This window comes from Ictidomys tridecemlineatus, unplaced genomic scaffold (genome assembly GCF_052094955.1).
Source record: "Ictidomys tridecemlineatus isolate mIctTri1 unplaced genomic scaffold, mIctTri1.hap1 Scaffold_66, whole genome shotgun sequence".
In the NCBI taxonomy this organism is placed as follows: Eukaryota; Metazoa; Chordata; class Mammalia; order Rodentia; family Sciuridae; genus Ictidomys; species Ictidomys tridecemlineatus.
Genome location: NW_027524621.1, coordinates 563,909 through 586,883, shown reverse-complemented (window position 1 = coordinate 586,883; position 22,975 = coordinate 563,909). Strand labels below are relative to the sequence as shown.

The 22,975-nt window shown below is 41.7% G+C and overlaps 1 protein-coding gene across 1 annotated transcript; it reads left to right on the top strand.

Moving 5' to 3' along the window:
* The first annotated feature begins 5,485 nt into the window (after nt 1–5,485).
* LOC144374360 (uncharacterized protein C12orf71 homolog) lies at nt 5,486–6,532 on the top strand. Its single transcript, XM_078037214.1, has 2 exons — nt 5,486–5,926; nt 6,326–6,532. Exons 1-2 carry the CDS (start codon nt 5,486–5,488, stop codon nt 6,530–6,532), a joined length of 648 nt encoding a protein of 215 aa, XP_077893340.1.
* Nucleotides 6,533–22,975: the final 16,443 nt, after the last annotated feature.

Here is a 22,975-nt window from a genome sequence, read left to right as displayed (position 1 = left end):
CAAAAAAGATGAAACAGGTTTAAGTATTCCATTTCCCCTGAGAGAAAACCAGATTTACAACACAGAGCAATTATTATAATTCATAAGAATGACACCAATCATCACTAAAAGGTCAAAGGAAGGTTAATATGGTCTGTCCACAGGGGTTCTAAAAAATGCAATGCATTTAAAATATGAGAGAATCATTTTTTTAAAATTTTGGTTCAAGGACTAAAGCATAATTATCTGAAAGGCTGACTTATGCACAACACCTTTCTGAATAAATGAGGTGGCAATTTTTAGCATTAAGTATAAAGAATCTAAAAAAAAGACTTGGGGTTTCTTAGTTCACTTCAACACTTTTTAATAGTTGCAAACTACTAAAAAAAGCCTGTGTCTTGGTAAATGATTGTGAGCCCGTGGTTCTAAAGGTCAGCCTATTAATTTCAAATTAATAGTATTCCTGAAAAATGTGCATTGAAATTTTGCCTTCAAATTTTAAAATGAGGTTAAAATCATGGGAAAAGGTATTTCATATAGAAAAGTAAATGAAATCCATAGTTTCAATTACAGATACAGAGTTAACAGAGATAACAAGAGATATCAAGAGATGTCATGAGTTTTTGAGAAAAATTTCTGGATCAGTTTTCACAGAATCCTTTAGTTAATAACTACTCATTCCACTGAGAAAGGGCATCTTTGGTCTAATGTCTTATAAACTGGAAATACATTTAAATAAAAAGAAAGAGATATATTGTCATGTTTAGAATAGATAATCTACAAGTTATTAGAAGTAATAAGTTTAGCAAAACTACCAGATACAAGACCAATATACAATATACAGTTGGCCTTCTATATCATTACTTCCCCATAAAAATATTCAGACAACGGAGAATTTTAAAAACCCTTAAAATTTTTGCCTCTATAGTAAACATGCACATACATTTCTCTTATCATTATTACTTAAGAATACAATATAACAATGATTTACTCTAGGATCTAGAAATCTAGAATGGTCTTGCCTATATGACATTTTATGTAGGAGACATGAACATCCAAGGAATTTGGTATCTGCAGATACTCCTGGAGTTAATCCCCCACAGATACTATGGGAAAACTACATATGTATATATCCTCAACAAAATAAGTGAAATATGAACTTTAAAAAAGTGATATTGTCATAATATTTTTTAAAAACATACACACCTTAGGGCCTAGTTATCAAATATCCATAATCTTCTGTACACTGAAAACTATAAAACTGGACTAATACAGTGGTTGCTAGCCATATGTGGCTTATTAAGCACTTGAAATGTGGGTAGGTCAAATTGAAGTATGCTTTAAACAAAAAATAGACATTGGAATTTGTAGATTTGGCACACAAAAAAACAACATAAAACTGTAACCGCTAACATATATTGATTGCATGTTAAAATTATCATCTGGATATATTAAGTTAAATAAAATATGTTAACATCAATTTCATTTGTTTTTTTTTTTTTGACTTTTCAAAAATATGGCATTTGGGAGGCTAGATTTGTGGCTTAGTGGTAGCAACCACGGGAGAAGAAATTTGTGCCTCAGGTAACCGAGGCCATGTCCAGAGAAGAGATGTCCAGGAAGGGCATCTGTGTCTGAACGAGCAGCATCAGGGACAGGGGCCTGGTGGTGTATTATTATATAAGCATAGGAAAGTTAAGTCTCATTGATTCTACCCACTTTCCAATTCCCATTTCCTCTCACTTCCCTTGGTTGTCTCCTTTTGAAGCTCCCTTGGCCTCAGGATCACTCTGAACTTCAGTGGTCTAGGCTGGAAATCCTTCTTTCCTCCGCGAGTGTATATATGCTGGTCAAAGTGATCCATTTATGGTGACAGTACAATGTACAGCCCACTCCAACTGCACAGAAGGGGAGAAACTGGTGAATTCCCTGCAAGGCCACACTGTTCTGGAGGGAAGGTTCAATGCTTTCATGAGAAGCCAGAGAAGAGGATTTCAGATGTCATGATGCTAAGGAGGAAGTTTAAAACTTATTTTAAATCTTTCTTTCTCCCAGCTCCTAATGTGGACCCCATTGTTCAGGGCCACCCCTATGGAACATCTACTCCTCCTGTTTGTCCCATGGAGCATGAAGTTCCCCACAAGGGAGATTCTTCCAAGGAACAGCCTATGGGTTTGCCTGTGGACAGGGTCAGCTCCCCCACAGTCTTCCAGAAGAACGTGGGGGCTCAGGTCCCTGGAGATGAGGGTGAGTGGAGATTAGGGGTGGGGACTCTGAAGGCAGATTGCCTCTGAATCCAGGTGCCTGGGGTTATGACTTGGAAATGTGAGCCCTGCCTGACTACGCATGTTACATGTTCCTCTGTGAAGCAGGCAACCCATGAGACTTAGCTCATAGGCTTCTTTGAGCCTAAAAGGAGCTAACACCCAGAAAGGGGGCATGTGGACATGAGCACAAGACCCTGCATATACTCAGGGAGACCATGGTCACTCATAGCTGTGGCAGCCTGGGGCATTTGCCAGGCTGCATCTATTGAATAGTAGTTGTTTCTTGCCAACCCCAGCTCTGCCTATTCATTGCATCACGCCATCAAAACTCTAGAAGAGAGAACTTCTACAAACTTCAAGAAGAGAAAGTAGGTATTTGAGTCCAGTCAATAGTGAAAAATGGAAGATGGTTCTGGCACACTGTAAATACTATCTTACTGAATGGAAATAGAGGCAAATATTTGGGAAACATCTTATGAAACTGACAGATCCCAATGACCTGAGGTTCTTTTAGGTCAGATAGCTATTTTTTGGCTTTGTTCTACTATTATATAAAGCGTGTGTATATGTGTGTGTGAGTGTGTGTACGCACATACACACGTGTTTTTTTGTTGTTGTTGATATTTTTATTTATTTATTTATTTAGGAGTGCTTAAACTCATGTCTCTTTGTTGAAAAATACTTAAGGGGTCATGAACCCTTCACCAAGATTTCAAAGGAAGACCTGGAGCCAGATAAAGTGTTGCTGGGCAAAGTCCCCATAGGTGCCCCTGAGAGATCAAACTTTGATGTAGTAAAAGTAAAAGTAAAGTGAAGCTGTGGTGGAGACCCCAGGAATTATGAAATGCCAGACAGCCAAGCTGGTGGCTTCAGAGACTTCCAGGCTAAAAGACAACCCATGAGCAATGCAACCAAGCTCTGGGAAGTAACAGCTCACCATCAAGTGTACTGGTCACTGTAGGTGGACTCAGGGGACCTCTCTGCCCAGCTGGGTCTTGGTCTTATTTTGGCCTCAGTCCTTCTGCTGTGTCCTAGTCCCTCATTTTGAAATGGGAATGATTATTGTGTGCAGCTGTATTTAGGATATAGGAAACTTCTCTTTGACTTTTCCAAGGCATCACAACCCAGAGTTGGTCTGTGGTCTCAGAGGAGACTTGGACTTGGATTGAACTTTTGGGAAGTACCAGAGCTGTGGACACTATGAGACTCTTAGAGACAAACGCCCTGCATCTTGCTCTGTGAGAAGGATAGGAGCTATTTAGAGACAGGGGCAGAATATTATATTTTGGATGTGAGGTGTCCATCATAAGCTTCTGTTAATGCCAGAATATTCAGAGGTCAGAGGAATAGATTGTGAGAGCTGAAACCTAATAAATTCACCCTAGTTTGAATGAACTGACTGGATAATAATAGTAAGCAATGTTTGGAGGAGGTGAGCCATAGTGAGTTGGTCCTGGAGGTGTTCTTCTGGTGGCCCTTTCCTGTCTCAGTTTTTTGACCCCCATCTGTTGATACATTTCCCCCACTGGGCCCTCCCCCCATGATAGGCTGCTGTGAGGACCCAGAGCAAGGGAGGCAGTTACCTATGACTTCTGAAAATGTAAGGACCCCAAATACTTTTCCTTCTCTAAGTTGTTCTTGTCATATACTTTGGTCACACTGACAGATAAAATGACTAAAGCAAAGGGGATGGTCACTATAGGTGGACTCAGGGGACCTCTCTGCCCAGCTGGATCTTGGTTTTCTATTCCCATTTGTCCTTCCACATTTGTGACTCTCCTGTGTTCCGCTGTTGCCATGGCAGCCAAGGTTCTCAGAACCCAGTCTTCTGACAATTGGATTTCTCAGTTACTGGATTCAGTACCTGAAGGACTTCAGGTAGCCTGGATCTGCCTGAGGAGTTGGAAGCTTCTCTTTCTGCATAAAGTAAATAAAGCCAGGTGTGACAGAGTCTACAAGGTACGTGAGTGTGTGTGTGTGAGAGAGAGAAGAGGAGTCTGAGAGGGAGAGATCTCAAGGGAAAGCCAATGTTTGTATGTTACTTTCCCCAATGGCTTGCTGGGCACCACAGGAATTGCTGGACTACAGATGCCACCAGATGATGTCAGGATGGGCATTTAAATAGCTGTATTCTTTCTAGAAAGTAATTTAACATCAATTCTCATAATTTAAAAATATTTGTAATCTTTGAATCAATGATCCCACCTGCAGGACTACTTAAAGAAAGGTAAAAATGTGTGGATAAGGGGGTTTAATATCATTAATAAGACCATTCTTAATGGTCTTGATTATCTAAGGTTCATTGATCACCTATGTTAATGGTCGATGAATTCATGAGGTTTCAGCTCTCATAATTCTACTCCTCTGACCTCTGAATATTCTGGAATTAACAAGAGCTTATGATGGACACCTCACATCCAAAATATAATATTCTGCCCCTGTCTCAGGTGATCACCAAAGAGAGTTATTGAGAAAGTTCTTAAGGATCACTGAATAGCCATAGATGTGTTTCCTGCAGCTTGTGCTACAAAATTTAATAATCTCACTGTCTTTGATGTGAATTCCCATATATATATATAGATGTGTGCACACATGCATATATGTAGATAAGAGGAAAAAGAAGACTATAAAGGATTGTCATTCCCCTTGGATGGTGGGATATGGGTATTTATTTACGTCATTGACTTTCCTATTTTCAAATTTATACAACTATCTTTAACGGGAGGCAGTTCTTCCAACTGTAGTGATAAGACAAAGCATGAGAGGTATCAGGTGGAGGTGCTCAGGGCAGAGGGTCATTATTCAATAAAATGAGTTTTTAAAGAGAAAGAACTGCCTCTTGTGCCCTTGACTGGAGAGTGCAAATACAGGATGCACTTCTGCCTGAGTGGGATAGCTGGGAATGGATAAAGGAATGGGCATCATTTGGAAAAGTCCATGAGTAGCTTCCCCACATCACCTATTAATGTTTTTCTTTTGAATTTTCCAGGGTCCAAAGAGACTAGGCATTTGAGCTCTTGGACCCCATGGACGACTCGTCCTCTGGCAGCAGCTGCCCTGACGTAGAGCAGAGCATTTCAGAATCCCAATCCAGCCACAGCCTCTCTGTAGGCTATTTCCCCTCCAACGAAAACGTAGCCTGTGAGGCTATCACACCCTGTGAAGATGTGACCTCTGAGGATCCTCCCTCCCTCTCTCCTGACCAAGGGCCATGGGGAACCAAAAGTGTAAGGGGACCCATGGGGAGAGGAACTGAAATTCAGGAGAAGCCAGAGGAGCTTGGCGAAGAAGACATCGACGAGGTCATGAATGCCTATCTGCACAGCCTCCAAGAAGACTCAGCACCTCACTCGGCTCCAAGTGACGATGACCAGAGGATGGACAAGTACCAAAAGGAAACCATAACCCAGACTGTCTGGGAACTGGATGATTTCTCAAAAACTATTATGGTATGTCTAGACAATCTGAATGATGATGAAGATGATGACCCTGTCTTCTCTTACTCTCCTCAGGAGGAGGATGGCCAGCCGTCCAGCAGTGTGTCTTCCCAGATGCTTCAGGTCAGTCCTGAAGAAGAGGAGGCTGGTCAGGACTTGCCCAAATGTATACCACAAGAAAATGGAGACGTCAAGCAGTTCCTAGTAATGCCTTCTGGGCTTGAGGAGGATGAAATTGTTGAGGTGAGCACAGAGCTGCCCCCCTGCAGAGGAAGGACAGGCCCAGTGGGGGTGCCAGGTGGGACAGCATGGAGTCCTTGTACCTGCTGTGAAGCAGAGGAGGACCCCAGTATCTGGGCAGATGAGCAATGGGAGAAGGTCCTCAGCCAGGAAAGGGGTCAGGGAAGAGGTGTTGGGGAAATGCCAGGGAGCACTGAGAGAGAGAGAGAGGGGAGGACAGAGAGAAGCACCTTACAAACCAGTGTGTGTGCCTGTGTGTGGCTTTAATGTGAGTCCTGAAACTTGGAATTGATAGTTGGCTTATATAGGTAAAAACATAAATTGGAAATCCATAAATGAGTAATATTGGCCCCATTGCTGCTGACCCTGAATGTCTCTAACTCCTCCTCTTCGTCTTGGCAGATGGAAATCCAGGAGCCTGGAACTGCAGAGAGCTCCCCAGTCTCAGCATTGCAGTCAGAGAAGGGGGACCTGCCTTCAGATAAAGAAGGCACTTCCTGTATGAATTTCCGGGGCTTCTTCCACTGGCTCAGGAAGAGAGTGGTATCCTCCCTGCCAGGGAGAAAGCGCCGTGAGAAGGCCAAGAAGGTCCCATCCTGCTGGTGCTAGAGAGAAGACATTTGGTTGGAAGCCACAGGCTCCAACCTCAAGGATCCCTCTAGTTAAGAAGCCTATGCACCCAGAATTTTAATTGATTCCCCCGCCCATGTTTTAGAGTTAGCATGGTTTTCTGTTTTCCTAATAAATGTGCTTGTTTTCCATGTCTTCCTCCTCTTCCATCATAACATCTGGGCCCAGGTTGAAAGTAGGTAGGTTGACCAGAAGACTAAGATTGACTCTGAGGACATCACAGGGAGTATCCTGCCTCCTACACAGAAGGCCTTCATTTCTCTCTCCCTTGGCCCCTTCTTACTGTATTTCCCCATGTTTTGTCTATTATTTCACACATTTTAACCTATGCTATCATTAACTCCTATCTGCAGTGTCAGACGCAGCAGGACCCCTGTGACTCCCATGTGGCAGGATGGTTTTGGTGGAACTTGTGGGTCTGGAGTGAGTGGCAGAGGGCAGTGTGTCACTGGGAAGGCCATGTCAGTCAGTAGTGTTAGACAGTCAGAAAGCTGTTCTGATGACCCTGGGGACCAGGTGGTTCTAGCATGTTATTCTGAAATGTCCCGGCATGGTGGCTGGTTCTAGAAATCGGCTGGCATAAGGGGCAACATGGAGGGTGGGGGAGGGTGAAGGCTAGGCATGCCACTTAACCACGCTAAGCCTGGTGTCTTCATTCATAAGTTGAGAGAGATGTTATTACAGACCTCACAGGGTTTTTTTCCAGAATGAATGAGAAAAAACAAGCCCTTGATAACGACTGTGCCTCGTTGTAGTGTCCATGTTCCTGTGGATCACCTAATCACAAGTCATTCAGGGATATCTAAGAGGGACTGAAAGTCAAATCTCATGGAGCTATTTCCCCCACTGAAGCCTTTTTACAAAAACTTAACATTTTCAGCAGATATTGATTTAACCAAGTCCTCTCAATCCACCGCACTGTGCTCCCTGAATTTCCTTTGCAAGTGTCAATAAAAATTCTCCCTACACTTTAACTTCTTTGAGGCTGGCTGCACTCATCCTTCTTGCTGACTCTTCCTGTGTTGCTAGTTCACCTCCAGGGTAACCATCCTCCTCCTCACTCATCCACAGATTCCTTTGAAAGTCTGTGTCTTCTACCTTTTACTACCACCCTGTTTTACCTTCATTGTTCACGTTTTGAGAAGCCTATTCGTATTGACTTTTTAGAGTCTTTCCTCAATTTCAACCTCTGTCTCTCCTCCTTCCTTTCCACAGACCTTGATAACATAGGCTTCTAACTAGTATAATACACTAAAAAATGACATCTGGATTCTGGGGGTCCCGGGACTTCTCATTCAAGAGTTAAAGACATGTACACCTATGACCATAAAGGGTTGTGGGTGAGGTCATCTGTAGCAAGTTCATGAAGTGTACTAAAGAAAGAATACTTCAGCCTGAGAGGGTTGAATGGGAAAGTTTTTATAAAAAGCATAACAAAGTCCATTTAAGTTTTCTCTGTGTATTTGGTTAAAATACATATAAATTTTTATCAGTTTAACCACTTTGAAGCATACAATTCAGATATACTGAGTATATTCCCACCTCCATAAATTTTATCCTCAGAGTAAAACAATATACTCACATGAAATAGCATTAAAACATGCATACGGTGGACATTAAAATGAGAATAGAGCTCGTGAGGCCAGTGGGAAGCAAACAGAACAGCCAAGGGGGAGATCAGGGGTCTAAGTATTATGTATAATAAATTCTTTTGGGGGGAGGGAGGTTCTAGGGATTGAACTCAGGGGCACTCAACCACTGAACTGGTTCCCCAGCCCTATTTTGTATTTTATTTAGAGACAGGATGTCACTGAGTTGCTTAGCACCACACTTTTGTTGAAGCTGGCTTTGGATTTGCTATCCTCCTGCCTCATCTTCCCAAGGCTGTGGGACACAGGAATGTGCTATCATGCCCGACTATAATAGATTCTTTTTTTAAAAAAAAATTTAGTTGTAGTTGGGCACAATACTTTTATTTATTTTTGTGTGGTACTGAGGATCAAACCCAGTGCCTTGCACATGCTATGCAAGTGCTCTACTGCTGAGCCACAACCCCAGCCCTCTATATTATTCTTATTAGAATGTAGTGAATCAAATATGGCAAAGTATTAAGGCCTGACAAACTTAGTTGTAATACATGGTTGTTTTTTTTTTTCATTTTTCCTACTTTACTCTGTTTGATTTTGACCTTTTCATCTTGGTCTCAGTGTGCACTTCCAGAGAAGGTGCAAGCCTACTGAAGGGCATCCATATGTCCCTGAGCCCACTGCTCCAAGGGTGACATCTTACACGGGCACCACAGTGAGCAGACCACGGTGGGAACTTTGGTGCAGTACCATTGACTAGCACAGAGACAGCAGGAGCTTCCCCAGTTCTTCCACTAAGCTCCTTTCCTACTCTGTGAGATCATTAGAAACACAAGTTGCACTTAAATGTACTTTCCTATGAGTCACCTGCAGTGTGTGACAGGTCCTCAGTCTTCCCTTACCTTTCATGATCTGACCATGATCAGATATTTTGTCACATGTCCCACAGCTGGAGTTGTCCGTCACTTTACCATAACTGCAGTAAGGTGATGCATGTGGGCAAGAATCCACAGAGGCTTGGTTGTGACAGGTTCAAAATGCCTCTTTTTATACTTTTAAATGACATCATCATTTCATAAATGGAAGCCAGGTGAAGTGGTACATTCTGTAACCCCAACTACTTTGGTGACTGAAGCAGAAGGATCACAGGTTCCGGGTCAGCCTGGGCAACATGGAAAGACCCTGTCTCAAAATAAAATTTTAAAAAAGGGCTGTGAGAGTATCTCAGTGGTAGAGTGCTTTTCTAGTACGCCCAAGGTTTGATCTCTGGCATTGCAAGGAAGGAAAGAAAGAAGGACGGAAAAAAGTAAAGATGGAGGGAAGGAAGGAAGGAAGGAAGGAAGGAAGAAAGGAAGGAAGAAAGGAAAGGAAGAAGGAAAGAAAAATGTATAGAAGGAAGGAAGGAAGGAAGGAGGAGTATAGTATGTAATCTTGAATCTCTAGAAAAACAGAATAAGTAGGAAATTGTAGTCTGTGTGTGATGGTGCATGGTTGTAATCCCAGTTGTTCAGGAGCTGAGGCAGGAGGATCTCAAGTTCAAATCCAGCCTCAACTACATAGCATGGCACTCTTAAGTAACTCAGCAAGATGATTTTCTCTAAATAAAATATATGTTAAAAAAAGATCTGGGGATATGCCTGAGAGGTTAATCAGTATTGGGTTCAGTCCCTAGTACCAAGAAAAATAATAAGAAATGTGAGGGGCTGGGGATGTGGCTCAGGCGGTAGCGCGCTCGCCTGGCATGTGTGCGGCCTGGGTTCGATCCTCAGCACCACATAACAACAAAGATGTTGTGTCCGCCGAGAACTAAAAAGTAAATATTAAAAATTCTCTCTCTCCTTTCTCACTCTCTCTTTAAAAAAAAAATGTGAAACAGATAGAAGATTGTACACATAGAGAGAAACTTTTCCAAGTTATGGGCCCATGGACTTATGGTGGGTGAGAAGTCGGGGAGCTGCCATCTGCCAGATGGAGACCCAGGAGTGCCAGTGGTAATGTTCTACTATGAGTCTGAAGGCTGGAGAAGCAGGCAGACTGATGGGACAAGTCCAGTCCATGTCCAGAGGCAGGGAGGACTGATGTCCAGGCTCCAAGACAGTTGGGCAGAGCAGTCTTTTGTTTTATTCAGACCTCGAAAGGATTTGGAAGAGGCCCACCCACACTGGGGAGGACAATCTGGTTTACTGGGTCTACTGGGTTAAATTTCTTTATTTGTTTGTTCGTTTGTTTGTTTAGGTACTGGGTGTTGAACCCATTGGCACTTAACCTGTGAACAATACCCCCAACCTATTTTATGTTTTATTTAGAGACAGTCTCACTGAGTTGTTTAGGGCCTTGCTAAGATGTCAAGACTGACTTTGAAATGACATTCCTCCTCCTCAGCCTCCCAAGCCATTGGGATTCCAGGCTTGTACCACCCTACCTGGCTTAGTGGAGCAAATATTAATCCAGACACATCCTCACAGACACACCCAGAATGATACTTAACCAAAAAAAAATCTGGAAACTTAATAAATACCCATCGAGTCGACAACATAAAATAACTATCATATAAGCTTAACTTATAAATTAGAAGTTTCCTGTATGCATTTATGTTCCAAGTCCTATTGAGTCAAAGGATTTCAGGAAGGGTTTCATCTCTTAAAATCATTCCAACTACTGACTGTAGATCTAAAGCATAGATCCACAACTTATTATCATTTTTTCTGTTTTTAATTGATTTTATTTTTTAAATACATGACAGCAGAATGCATTACAATTCTAATTACATATATAGAGCACGATTTTTTATCTTTGTATATAAAGTATGTTCATGCCAATTCATGTCTTTATATATGTACTTTGTTTTTTTTCTTTTTGTTTTTTTGCACTACAATTCTTATTACACATATATACCACAATTTTTCATATCTCTGGTTGTATATAAAGTATCTTGACACCATTTTTGTGTCTTCATATATGTACTTGGATAATGATGTCCATTACATTCCACTGTCCTTGCTAATCCTCTGTCCCCTTCTCTTCCCTCTCACCCCTCTGCCCTATCTAGAATCATCTATTCCTCCCATGCTCCCCCTCCCTACTGCACTATGTGTCAGCTTCCTTATATCAGAGAAAACACTCGGCATTTGTTTTTTTGGGATGGGCTAACTTCACTTAGCATTATCTTCTCCAATGCCATCCATTATCATTTTTAATATCTGATAGATTTAATACCTGAAGATTTATTATGATCTTACTTCATGAGAAGGCAGTTGATGCCACATTAGATAATCAAACTGTCATCTAAAAGAGCTGGGCCAGAAAGTCTGATTAAGGCCCTAGAAGGAAAGGAACCCTGGAGGTATTGTGAAGGAGGACTCCAAGTCCCCTAATCTGTTAGGAGAGGTAAAAGGTCAGTTTTCACTGGGAAGTGACTGCACTCTTCAGCATGGCCACCAAGGGGGTGTGTGCCATTGCTATTTCTATGATAAATCAAAAAACATACTAAACTACAAACAGTATCATTTTTTCTGGGGCAGGAGAGGGTGTGAGTATCTGGGATATTCACTACCTTATTTGCACATTTCAAATAGGGACAAAAGATGTGTGTGTGTGTGTGTGTGTGTGTGTGTGTGTGTGTATGCTCTTTTGTTGGCTGAGAGAAATACAAAAATGCATTTCAGAGAAATGGTAAAAGTAAATAAAAGCTCAATTTTTTCTTGAGCATCTCTCTCTCTCTCTTTTTTAATTCCCAAGATCTGTGCTTTATTTTCCCTTTTAAGCAGCATTACTGATATATACTTCACATAGCAAGGTCTATAATGCAAGTAAGTGGTTTCTTATATATTCACATGGTTGTGAAACCACCACCCCGTCTAACTCTAGAACATTTTCATCACCCAGAAAGAAACTTTGGACACACTAGGAGGGGATTTGTTTTTCCCCAGCAGCTCCTCATCTACTTTTGTGCTCTCTCTATTTGCATTTTCTAAATGCTTCCTTTTCCCATTAAAGGAAGTATTTGATATGTGATCTTTTGTGAATGGCTTCTTTCACCGAGATCCTCTTTTCCAGGTTCCTATATGTTGTGTCATGAATCAGTACTCCTTCCTGAGTAACGTTCCATGGTATTATCTGCCATATATACTTTACCCCTTCATCCACTGATAGACATTGGGGCCATTATGAGTAATACTTCAACGAACATTCATGTCCTGGTTTCTGTGTAGACAGAGTCTTCATTTCTCTAGAGTGCATGCCTAGGAGTCACATTGTTGGGCCATGCAGTTGGAGGAACTGCCAATCCGTCTTATCATGAGGTTGCACCATGATCTGTCCCCACTGGCAGTGGACAAGGATTTGGTTTCCCCACATCCTCAGCAACACTTGCTATTAGTTGTCTAATTGATTGAGGCTGTCCTGGTGGTTATAAGGTGGGAGCTCATTACATTCTTGATTTTTTTTGATGGCTAATGATGTTGAGCATGTTTTCATGGACTTGTCCCATGGAGCATGATGTTCCCCACAGGGGAGATTCTTCCAAGGAACAGCCTATGGGTTTGACTGTGGACGGGGTCAGCTCCCCCACAGTCTTCCAGGAGGACATGGGGGCTCAGGTCCCTAGAGATGAGGGCGTGTGGAGATTAAGGGGCGGGGGCTCTGAAGGCAGATTGCCTCTGAATCCAGGCTCCTGGGGTGATGACTTGGGAATGTGAGCCAGTTTACCTGACTGCGCATGTTACATGTTCCTCTGTGAAACAGGCAACCAATGAGACTTAGCTCATAGGCTTCTTTGAGCCTAAAAGGAGCTAACACGAGAAAGGGGGCAAGTGGACATGAGCACAAGACCCTGCATATTCTCTCTCTCTCCACACACGCGCACACACACACCCATACATACACACACACACACACACACACACACGCACATTGTAGTTTGTTAAACAAGTCTCTTCAAGTTCACATCCAGTTGCTTCTCCATGAGTACAATGCCTTTTGTTCAATAGTGTGCTACAAGTCAGGGAGGATTTTCTATCTCTTTTTATTTTCCAGGTCAACACGTGACACGGTAAAGGATATTCTCGTACTCCCATTGCTTGTGAATCCTAATGGATGTTGAGAGGGAAGGATATCTTGGTGAAAATCCTCCCAACTCCAAGTTACAAAATGCGGTTTCAGTCAGGAATTTGGCTCTTCAAGGAACTAAATATATTTCAATTCTTCTTGGTATTTAAAAGTAAAATATTTGAATTGAGGATGTTAAAATGAAGATCTACTGGGGCCACCCCAAGAGTCCAGTTCTGCTGGGACTGAGGCACATCTGTAATGTTTGGATTCACAGGTGACCACTCTCCCTCCTGCTGTATTGCATCACTGAGTATCTCCAGGTCCTTCTCCACCATCTGAAAAGCAATCACCTGTTGCCTGGGTGGTGAGAAGAGCTCACCAGAAACACTCTGCAGAAACTGATCTCATAAAAAAAGAGGGATTATTTCTCCTGCATAAAATATAGTCCTACAAGGCCATAAAATCCTTCACACTGTTTTTACAAATATTCTACATCAGAGACCGAAACAAAGTAAAAAAGCAACAACAATATATGCACCTATAAAAAACATAAAAACACGCACTGCCTGATGAGAGATTCGTCAGCAGGTTAAACCACAGGGCAGCCCCAAAACACTTGTCGCCTTTCTTCGTAGCCGGTTTGAGGCTCTCTCTTTCCGGCCCATCTGTAGTGTTTTTACAGTAGTCTTGCATACTTATGCTTCTTGTTTCTACAAACAGCCCTCATAAATGTTGGAGCCAAGTGTGTCTAAACATTACAGCATATTAAACACCTTTAAGCATGATCCATAACCTTGTAATTGGTACCGAAATAACAAGACCTGTTTTAAATTGGAATTTGACTCTGTGCTTGCTGTTGTCAATCTGGTCCACTGGAACACAGCTGGGAAAAGAGGTCATGAGAAAAGAATGGATGCCATTGATGCTTACGATTCTGAACCCTTGGGCCTTAAAGATCACCGGGCTGATGCTATCCTTGATCAATGAGGAACCTGACACCTCGAGAGGTTCTATGACTTATTCAAGGTTTCCTAAGGCTTTCTTCAATGTTTTTTTTCTTCCTGTTTTAATATTATACTTTTATAATAAAGAAAACATTTCCTAGTACAAGACATAATTTCATTCGCAATGCAGTTGCACAAGTTCAAACTGTAATGTGTCTCTGCTGTCACCGAAACAAGACAAAAAGAGGGGTGACTTTCAGGTTTGGATTGATATCACCCAAAACTTTTATCTTTCCAAATTTTTCTCTGGGTTCCTAAATATTCACAATTAGAATAACTCCTTGAACCAAAATCCCTATAAGCCTTGGCAAAGATGAAAATCTGTCACTAAGAGAGAGGAATCATGAACAGGCACCACAAATGTGAACATTAAGTGGTGTACATTCTGATCTTGACACTCGTTGGGTATATGATTGAGCAAATCTCTGACTTCTTTCAATCACATTCACTCTAGCCCTTAAGGAAGACCTACTCTAAACAATTTTTCTCATCTAGAAAATGAGACTCAACCCTAGTGAATGGAGCTATGAGAATTACATGAAAGAACAGAGCGTTCATCCTAATATTTCCCACAAAGCAGACATTTAACTATTATGATAAAGATCAATGTGTGTTAAATGAGATGTGAGTTATAATAATAGAACTATCATATATATATAATTTAAATCTGCTGATAGGCCTGACTGCCCAACTTCTAAATTCACACCAAGGGCACATGAAAATAAACACTGCCATTTTTGATTCATCTTTTAATGATTGACAGAAATCAGAACACACAATGTACTGATGCTAAATATTTAAGGTAGAGTAAGGTTCCAGTTTACCAATGTCTTGTGAATGGGACTTGGTAATTCAAAGCCTTCACATTTTTTTTTAATCTCCATCCAGCTTTATGATTAAAAAATGCTTTCTGGATTCTTGTTTTTCTGTCCAGCAAAAACTTCAGAAAACGATGATCATGTGGGGAACGTTCAAGAGAGAAATTAATGGGCTTCCCTCAACACCTGTTTTCATTAAGTAAGGGGAAGGAAATGGAAGAATGTTTTTCAAAGCTCACCACATAAGGGCCAGGAGCATTGCAAATGTTGTCCCATTTACTCTACTTTTAGAGGTAGATTGTATTGTCCCTGCTTCAGGAATATTATCAGATCTTCCCCCCAGGTTTTAAACTCTAAGGAAATAGGATGTTTCTCCTAGTACTAACCTGGGAATAATAAATATAGCAACCAAGCACTGATGTGAAAAGTCACAAGGGAAAAATGTAGCATTTAGGCCATACCAACTGTAATCACATTGTTAAGAGCAATTCTACCAACAGACATCATCTTTTGTTAGGACTTTGGACAGCCAGAAAAATCTATAAAAAACAGGGATGAACTAGAGTTGTTGGAGAAAAAAAGAGCAGCTCAGTCAATGAACTTGGAGGAACCTCTTCAGTGACAGGGTTTCTGTTTTGTGTGTGTGTGTGTGTGTGTGTGTGTGTGTGTGTATGTGTGTAGATGAACACCTGAGGCTATATTAGCTTGATTCCATTAAACACCCAACCAACTTCCCCCTTTTCTGATTTCATGCTCAACAAACAAACTCCTGGTTGTAATTTGACTTCCCATAGAGTTTTGCCTACAGGAAAAGAAAGTTGCTGATCACTGCAGCTTTGAGAACTCCGGTCCAAGTCTTATTTATCTTGAGACATGAATAAAAATGTCTTTCTGATTTTCTACGTTCGTCTCGTGAATGGCTCATCTAAATAGATCCACCTAAACATAAATCTCTGAATCGACCAAGGAGAAGTTCGAATCCTGGATGATAATGGGTTCGTCAGGTAGTTAATGCCAGATCTCCTTGGAATTAAACATATCATTTGCTCTGCTTGAATACCACTTTAAGAATTCACCCCCCTTCTACCAGATGTAATTATAAAGCTTGCACAAAAATAGAAACAAATGGCTCTAATTGTTACAGAACCATCCAAATATGATAGAATTAGAAAGGAACTCCAACTATAAAAGTGGAGAGGAAACCCAGGTAAGCTCTAAATTTACATAACTCATCCCTCTGTGGGTACTTCCAGTTTCTCAGGTGCACTCATGTGACATAGACCACAGAGAACAAGTGACAGTCCTGCTGAAGTGCACTAAAAAGGAGTTCATGCCTGCAGGGCTTCTAGAAAGTAATGAGAAAAGTCAGAAGAAGGTGAGATATTGAGCAGGGAGCCCTAAAATTTGCATCAAAATTCCTACACAGACTCCTGAACGCTGCATGTTCAGGACAACAACAACCCCAGGAAATCCACTGGAGAGCAGCCATTGGAAAGTTAAAGAACTCCACAGAGATGTTAGCGACTACCTGGTGTTAAGAGTTTGAAGTTAAGTAGAGGGAATTGGCAAATACCCTGAGCTTATATAAAATATATATATAAAATAGCAGAGGGTAACGCATCAGGAGTGAGGACCACATAATACAAGACAGCACAACCAAAATACAGCAATCTTTAAAAAAAGGTGAAAGTAAAATTTCTCTCCAGTGAAGTGCATCTGATGGTATTTCAACCTCCTGTCAGAAAAAAATGAAACAGAATCTAGAGGGGAAATAAACACACCCTTCAGAGTCTCATATTAGTCTCAATATCTGTTAAGCAGCCAAGAAATTATTAGATCTTTAAAGAATCAGGAAAATGGAATCCAAAATCAAGGAGGGGAAAGGCCTATAGAAAACTTCATAAATGGTTGGAGGTACTATGATGAGCATAGCATAAGCACTTTAGCTACTATGAATATGTAAAAGGAATGATAGAAAAAATTGACAGAATGGATAGGCATAAGCAGGATTTCATCAGAGGAACGAAAACTAAACAAGAACTGAATAAGAAATCTAGAACTGAACAAGAATACATCCAGACTTCTGATTTCATCTCTGACAGATTAAGAACTTAGCAGTCATCAATTCTATCCTTAACACAAGAGAGAATTGCACAAGCTATCATCAGTGGTTATTCTTGTAACTGTTGGAGATCAGAAAGTGACACTTGAAAGCCTGGTGCCTAGGGATACATTGGAAATGGAAGGGAATTAAAAGGTCTTAGGAGTTGCTTCTGGATCTAGGTCCCTCTAACTCTCCTTTGTTACCCCCAAGGCTCTTATTCTTTAGAACATTTTGTCTATCCAAAAAATCATTTTCTCTGCTTCCCTACCTCTCTCCCCCACTTCCTTCTGTCCTATGAAGAGGATAGTCAAGCCTCAACCATCTGACCCTGCTTTACAACACATATTCTGCGTAGCCTTCATGCACATGTGCATGATAATCCATTTACATGCCCTTTTTGCTGTTAATCTCTCTATTGTCTGGTTTAATTCAGAAGAACTTTCTCAAAGCCTGCTTTTTTTTTTCATCAGCAAAATGTGGAAAAGAAAGCCATTAGGACTCTCACAGGAATCGAGGCAGTGTGGGGTACAGGATTGATAAAGGGCCTGTGGGGTAGCAGGTGCTTGCAAGTATTGCAGCTGAAAAAAACACACAAAATTTAAGAGTCTACAGATTTGGCAATTTATGAGGCCAGGTAGCCAAACCAAGTCCACTGCCAGTCCCCTTGTGTTAGCTTCATCTTCACACTGTGCAAGCTGTGTGGTCACACGGGCAGGTCCCCCAGTGCCTTCGTCCTCAGGGAGCCTCCGTCTGGTAGAGGTGATGCATGCAGAAGGAAGATGGGGTGTGAGTTCTATGGAGTGATGGCAAATTCCCCAGGGCTTCTCTCTGTTTCAGAGGATCCCTTTAATTTCTGGACAGCCTTTTTTTTTTTTTTTTTTTTTTTGCAGAAGCTGCTGTTTTTACAAGAAAATGGTTTTAGGTCCAAATAGAATTTGTATTGATGGTTCAGCGATGTGACAAATACCCTTTTGAATTTTCTATGGCAAGGTCGGGGGGAGCATCTACAGTCCCCTTCACCCCAGATTCACCACCAAATTAGGTAGAGAAGTCAGAGGCTTTATCATACAACTTGGTGAATAAACAAAAGAACATTTTGAGTGACACTGGGAGGCAACCAGTGAAAAGACATTCTGCAGAGCAGTATTTAGCATTCACAAACTACTCCAGTGATTGAAAGATTTAAAAAAAAATAGCACCATTATGGAGGCTAGGAAGTACATTCAGCTCTCTAAAATACCCTTGCACAGGAACATGCAAAGAGCTGGGAATGGGCTGGAAAACAAGTGTTCTCAGGTTTCAGCACACAGACCATATGGTCTCAAATGTCCCCAACTGTATTGCCATCACGGCAACAAGCTGGGATTATCCAGGAATCTGACTGATAACAAACATCACAGAATTTATAACATGAAAACAAGCAGTGTCAGTGAGCATGATCTTTTGGCAAAACAACTCTGGTCTTGCCCTCCCGTGGTGTAGTGGCAACATTTAGAGAATAGATGAGCTCTTGGCTTGGGCTGAGTTAGACCAAGGGATCTAAGTGCACTTTTGGAGACGACGAGTCTAAGGTTTCCTAGATTATAAAGGTTAAATTTAAAATATCAAGCACCACTAATTTGGAAGCCAAATATTGTCAATGGTGAATTTTTTTGTCTCTGGAAGTAAATTTAATATTTGGAAAACTCTAAAAGTCATTTAGGGTGTTGTCTAATGACCTGAATGCCTGGCTACCGTTTCAACTTCCACACACCCCAGTGGAACTTGCCTTCCCTAATACTGTTAGTCATCTATTTGAGGGGAGTCCTGAGCCATCTAGTGGTGACAGTACAAAGCTGGGAAAGTAGATGCAGGTTTTAGGGGACCTGAGGCATATGCAGTCTAAGAGCCTTCATTTAAATTTATTTATTTATTTATTTATGACAGCAGAATGCATTACAATTCTTAGTACACATATGGAGCACAATTTTTCATATCTCTGGTTGTATACATAGTATATTCACACCAATTCATGTCTTCATACCTGTACTTTGGGTAATAATAATCATCACATTCCACCTCTCTTCCCCTCCCACTCCCCTGCCCTATCTAGAGTTCATCCATTCTTCCTATGCTCCTGCTCCCTATCCCACTATGAATCAGCCTCCTTATATCAAGGAAAACATTTGGCATTTGTTTTTTGGGTATTGGCTAACTTCACTTAGCATCATCTTCTCTAACTCCATCCATTTACCTTTAAATGCCATGATTTTATTCTCTTTTATTGCCGAGTAACATTCTCTTGTGTATATATGCCACATCTTTTTAATCCATTCATCTATTGAAGGGCATTTAGGTTGGTTCTACAGTTTAGCAATTGTGAATTGTGCTGCTATAAATATTGATGTGACTGTGTCCCTGTAGTATGCTGTTTTTAAGTCCTTTGGGTATAGTCCAAGGAGAGGGATACCTGGGTCAAATGGTGGTTCCATTTCCAATTTTCCAAGGGATCTCCATACTGCTTTCCATATTGACTGCACCAATTTGCAGTCCCACCAGCAGTGTATGAGTGTACCTTTTCCCCATATCCTTGTCAACACTTATTGTTTGTATGCATAAGAGCTGCCATTCTAACTGGAGTCAGATGAAATCTTAGAGTGGTTTTGATTTGCATTTCTCTAATTGCTAGTGATGATGAATATTTTTTCATGTATTTGTTGATTGATTGTATCCTCTTCTGAGAAGTATCTAAGAGCCTTCATTTAAAATGTATGCAGGGACGTGCAACTTTGTTAATAGTAATGGAGGAGTAACTGTGAGAACTTTTGCTGAGACCCTCCCCATTGAAGCCTGGAGTGGAATTTCTCTACACGGAGATCTCAAAGCTTGGGCTCTGTGGTTTTGTGACCTGTCCATCCTGTCTGGGAGTTACCCTGGGCTCCCCGCTTTCCATTCCTCATCTTCAACACCCAATTTTGTCTTTTCTACTTAAAAATATCTCTCAGATGCACACACCTGTCTTAGCTTCTGCTTATCAAAGCCACAGTCCTTTCTCTCCTGTTTATCTGTGACAGGCCCCTTTCTCGTTTCCCACGTCCACCCTCCACCCTCACCCTTCATGCATTTTTCTACAGCAGCCTGATTGGCCGTTTGAACTGTGAACCCAGGTGTGACTCTCCCCATCTTGCAATCCCTCAGCTATTTCCCAGTGGTTTCAAGAGGTGACCACTCATGGTGACCCCATCAGGATCACCTCTGTAGGGTCATCATCTTCTGTTACTGGACCATGTCCATTTTCTTTGTAGCATTTGTAACCAGGTCTAATTCTGTGTGCCTGTGTTTGACTATTTGTGTGCTGTTCGTCTCCCAACTAAGTTGCAACTACTCGACTGTCAGGAACTGTACCTTCTATTTGAGTATATTCTCATTTCAATGTGGCTCTTCATACATAATAAATACTCACTGAATATTAGTTGAGTAAAGAAGGGATTTAACAAGCAGAATGTGCACATGGTGGTCCAAACCAGACATGCCTATAAAATGCCTATAAAATAACCAGAGATTTTCCTGGGAGGTGATTAAACTGAAGGCGATCCCCAGAGTGAGCCTTAAGAATGAGTTGACAGAAGTGTCACCAGCCAGACTTGGTGTACAGTTCTCACATGTTTCTTCACCAGAGAAGGAGTAACCCTGCACATGTGCTGGTTGGTGTCCTGTTGGCAGCGACACCCTCCATTGCTTGAAATGTTTTGAAAGGAATATGAAGTAGGACCCCCGAGACAGGGTGTGTGGGATGCAGGAAGGGTTTGTGAGGGGCGGTAGATCTGTTGCCATAGGGTGACTTGTGGGATTGTCAGTGCGGACTACAGGGCCCTGTAGCAGGTCTTCTTTCTGATCCCCCCCACCAGTCCTAGGAAGGGGAGCATTTTTATTTTCTGTTTCAGAGATGAGGACACCTAGACATGGAGGACTTGGAGACATTGTTTAATGTCACAGAGCTACGAAGAGGGAGTCAGATTTCGACCTGCAATTCCCTAAAAATACTTTACATCCCATGAAGACGTTTACATCATTCAGCTAAAAATATACACAAATAATGAATGTGGGTGATCTTCGCTCCATTCAGTTTTTTTTGAAACTTGCAGAAAGGTCCTTCTCCTGAGGCAAGGGAGGTGCCTCTGGCTCATGAGCCTAATTCCTGAAGTCTGCAATTTCCCGATTATCTTCTTGGCAATTTATTACTTACACAAAAATCTCATGCTTGCCAAAATGCTGCCGCTCTCTCATTTTCAAAACTGTTAACAAGAAAAGTTGGTGATATTTTAGGAATCTTCTTATAATATTGACAAAAATTGCTGCCTTCCTTTTCAACATATAATTTTCACATTATAAACATCCTTTGATTTTTGTCTCTTTCAGACTTTCTTTCTTTTGGTCTTGGAACAAGGCTCTGTCGATGCTGATGGTGATATCACGAGGGCGTTATTCCATGGTTTCCAAAAATGAGGGAACAAAGGCTGACCTCAGTCAGACCCACTCAGGTGCCCACGTTGGCCCATCGCCCTCTTCAGGGAAGGTTGGTCTTCTTAATTCAGTGGCCCCCCAATGACCACACCTCTATTCATGTTGTTGGTCCAGGGAATCCTTGGTTTCAGAAGCAGTTGAGTTTCTTTTAAAATTCTCTTACATGAGTGTTAACACTGCGATCTGGACACAGTTTGATGTCTCTTGTGGCTATCTGAATTAAAAAAAACCACACAGTGACAAAAAAACAAGAACAAAAAATAAACAAACGATCTCTTTTTATTCTGAAACTTCAATTGCCTCAGTTTCCTTATCAAAAGAGAGAAAAAATGCCTCTTTTTTTGTTCAACTGCAGCTGACGTCATAATCAAGGAGCCCAGAGGTCTGAACCCTAGGAAAGGACAGTGGGCCAGCCAACGTCCTGGAGGGGTTCTCTGGAGTCCTGGTGCCATGTTTGTTTCATTGAGGGCCACAGGCTGAAGATGAGGCTATGCCCACAGTGGTTTGTGCCACACACTGTGACCTCCATGGTCAAGTTGGCCACCCAGTAAACCTTTGACTGACACCTTCTTAGTCAATTTAAGAACTTCATTAATCTTCATTTTGCTTGAAATTATACCAACAATAAGCAAAGACATTCTTTTTGCAAAAGATTCACACAACACTGAAGTTCAGATGTTACTGGTGCAAAGGTAGAGTGTGCAGGGGATCCCAGGGCCAGGTTCTTGGTGTCTAAGTGAAGCACTGAGGGGTACATTGGCAGGGAAGGCAGAGGTTTACTGAAAGTGAAAGAAATCACTCTGGAGGAGTATAGTAGGCCGAACTGTGAAGTAGCCCAGGGCCGAGTCCTACCCAGTGGAGCTTACTTTTATTGGGTTGACTAGTTGTCTCCCTCCTCCCCTGGGTGGATCTGGGTTTGATTGGCACCTTGATTGATAACTGAATTTGACTCTGTGTAAGTTTCTCCCCTCCTCACAAAAATGCATGGAGGGGGAGCAAGCCCCAAATGTCTAGGATTCCTCTTGTGGCCCTCGGGCTTCCTTCCTTAGCTGAAGGATGCCAGTTTCCACTAAAGGAAGAGGCTTCAGGCAGTGTATGTTGGGTGGGGCTGAAGGCCCCTCCCTTCCTTGTGCCCTGTCTCCTTCCTAACACTGAGAGAAGTACTCTCTTACCCTGTGTGGTAGATGAATGGCACCTTCCTCATTCCTCAAGATGTCCACGTCCTGAGCCCAGACCTGTGTGTGTGTTACGTCACATAGTGCTAGGCACATGTCATTCAGTACCCATTCTAGTGAGAAGCTTATCCTGGCTTTCAGTGGGCCCATGTCAACCTGAAATTCTCTATAAAGAGTAGGCAG

What these genes read in the sequence shown, in the direction of transcription:
- LOC144374360 (XM_078037214.1), top strand. Translation starts at nt 5,486, where the DNA reads ATGGGGAGAGGAACTGAAATTCAGGAGAAGCCAGAGGAGCTTGGCGAA. An exon ending in AGGAGGATGAAATTGTTGAG is followed by an intron (nt 5,927 to 6,325) that starts GTGAGCACAGAG and finishes TCGTCTTGGCAG; the next exon opens with ATGGAAATCCAGGAGCCTGG.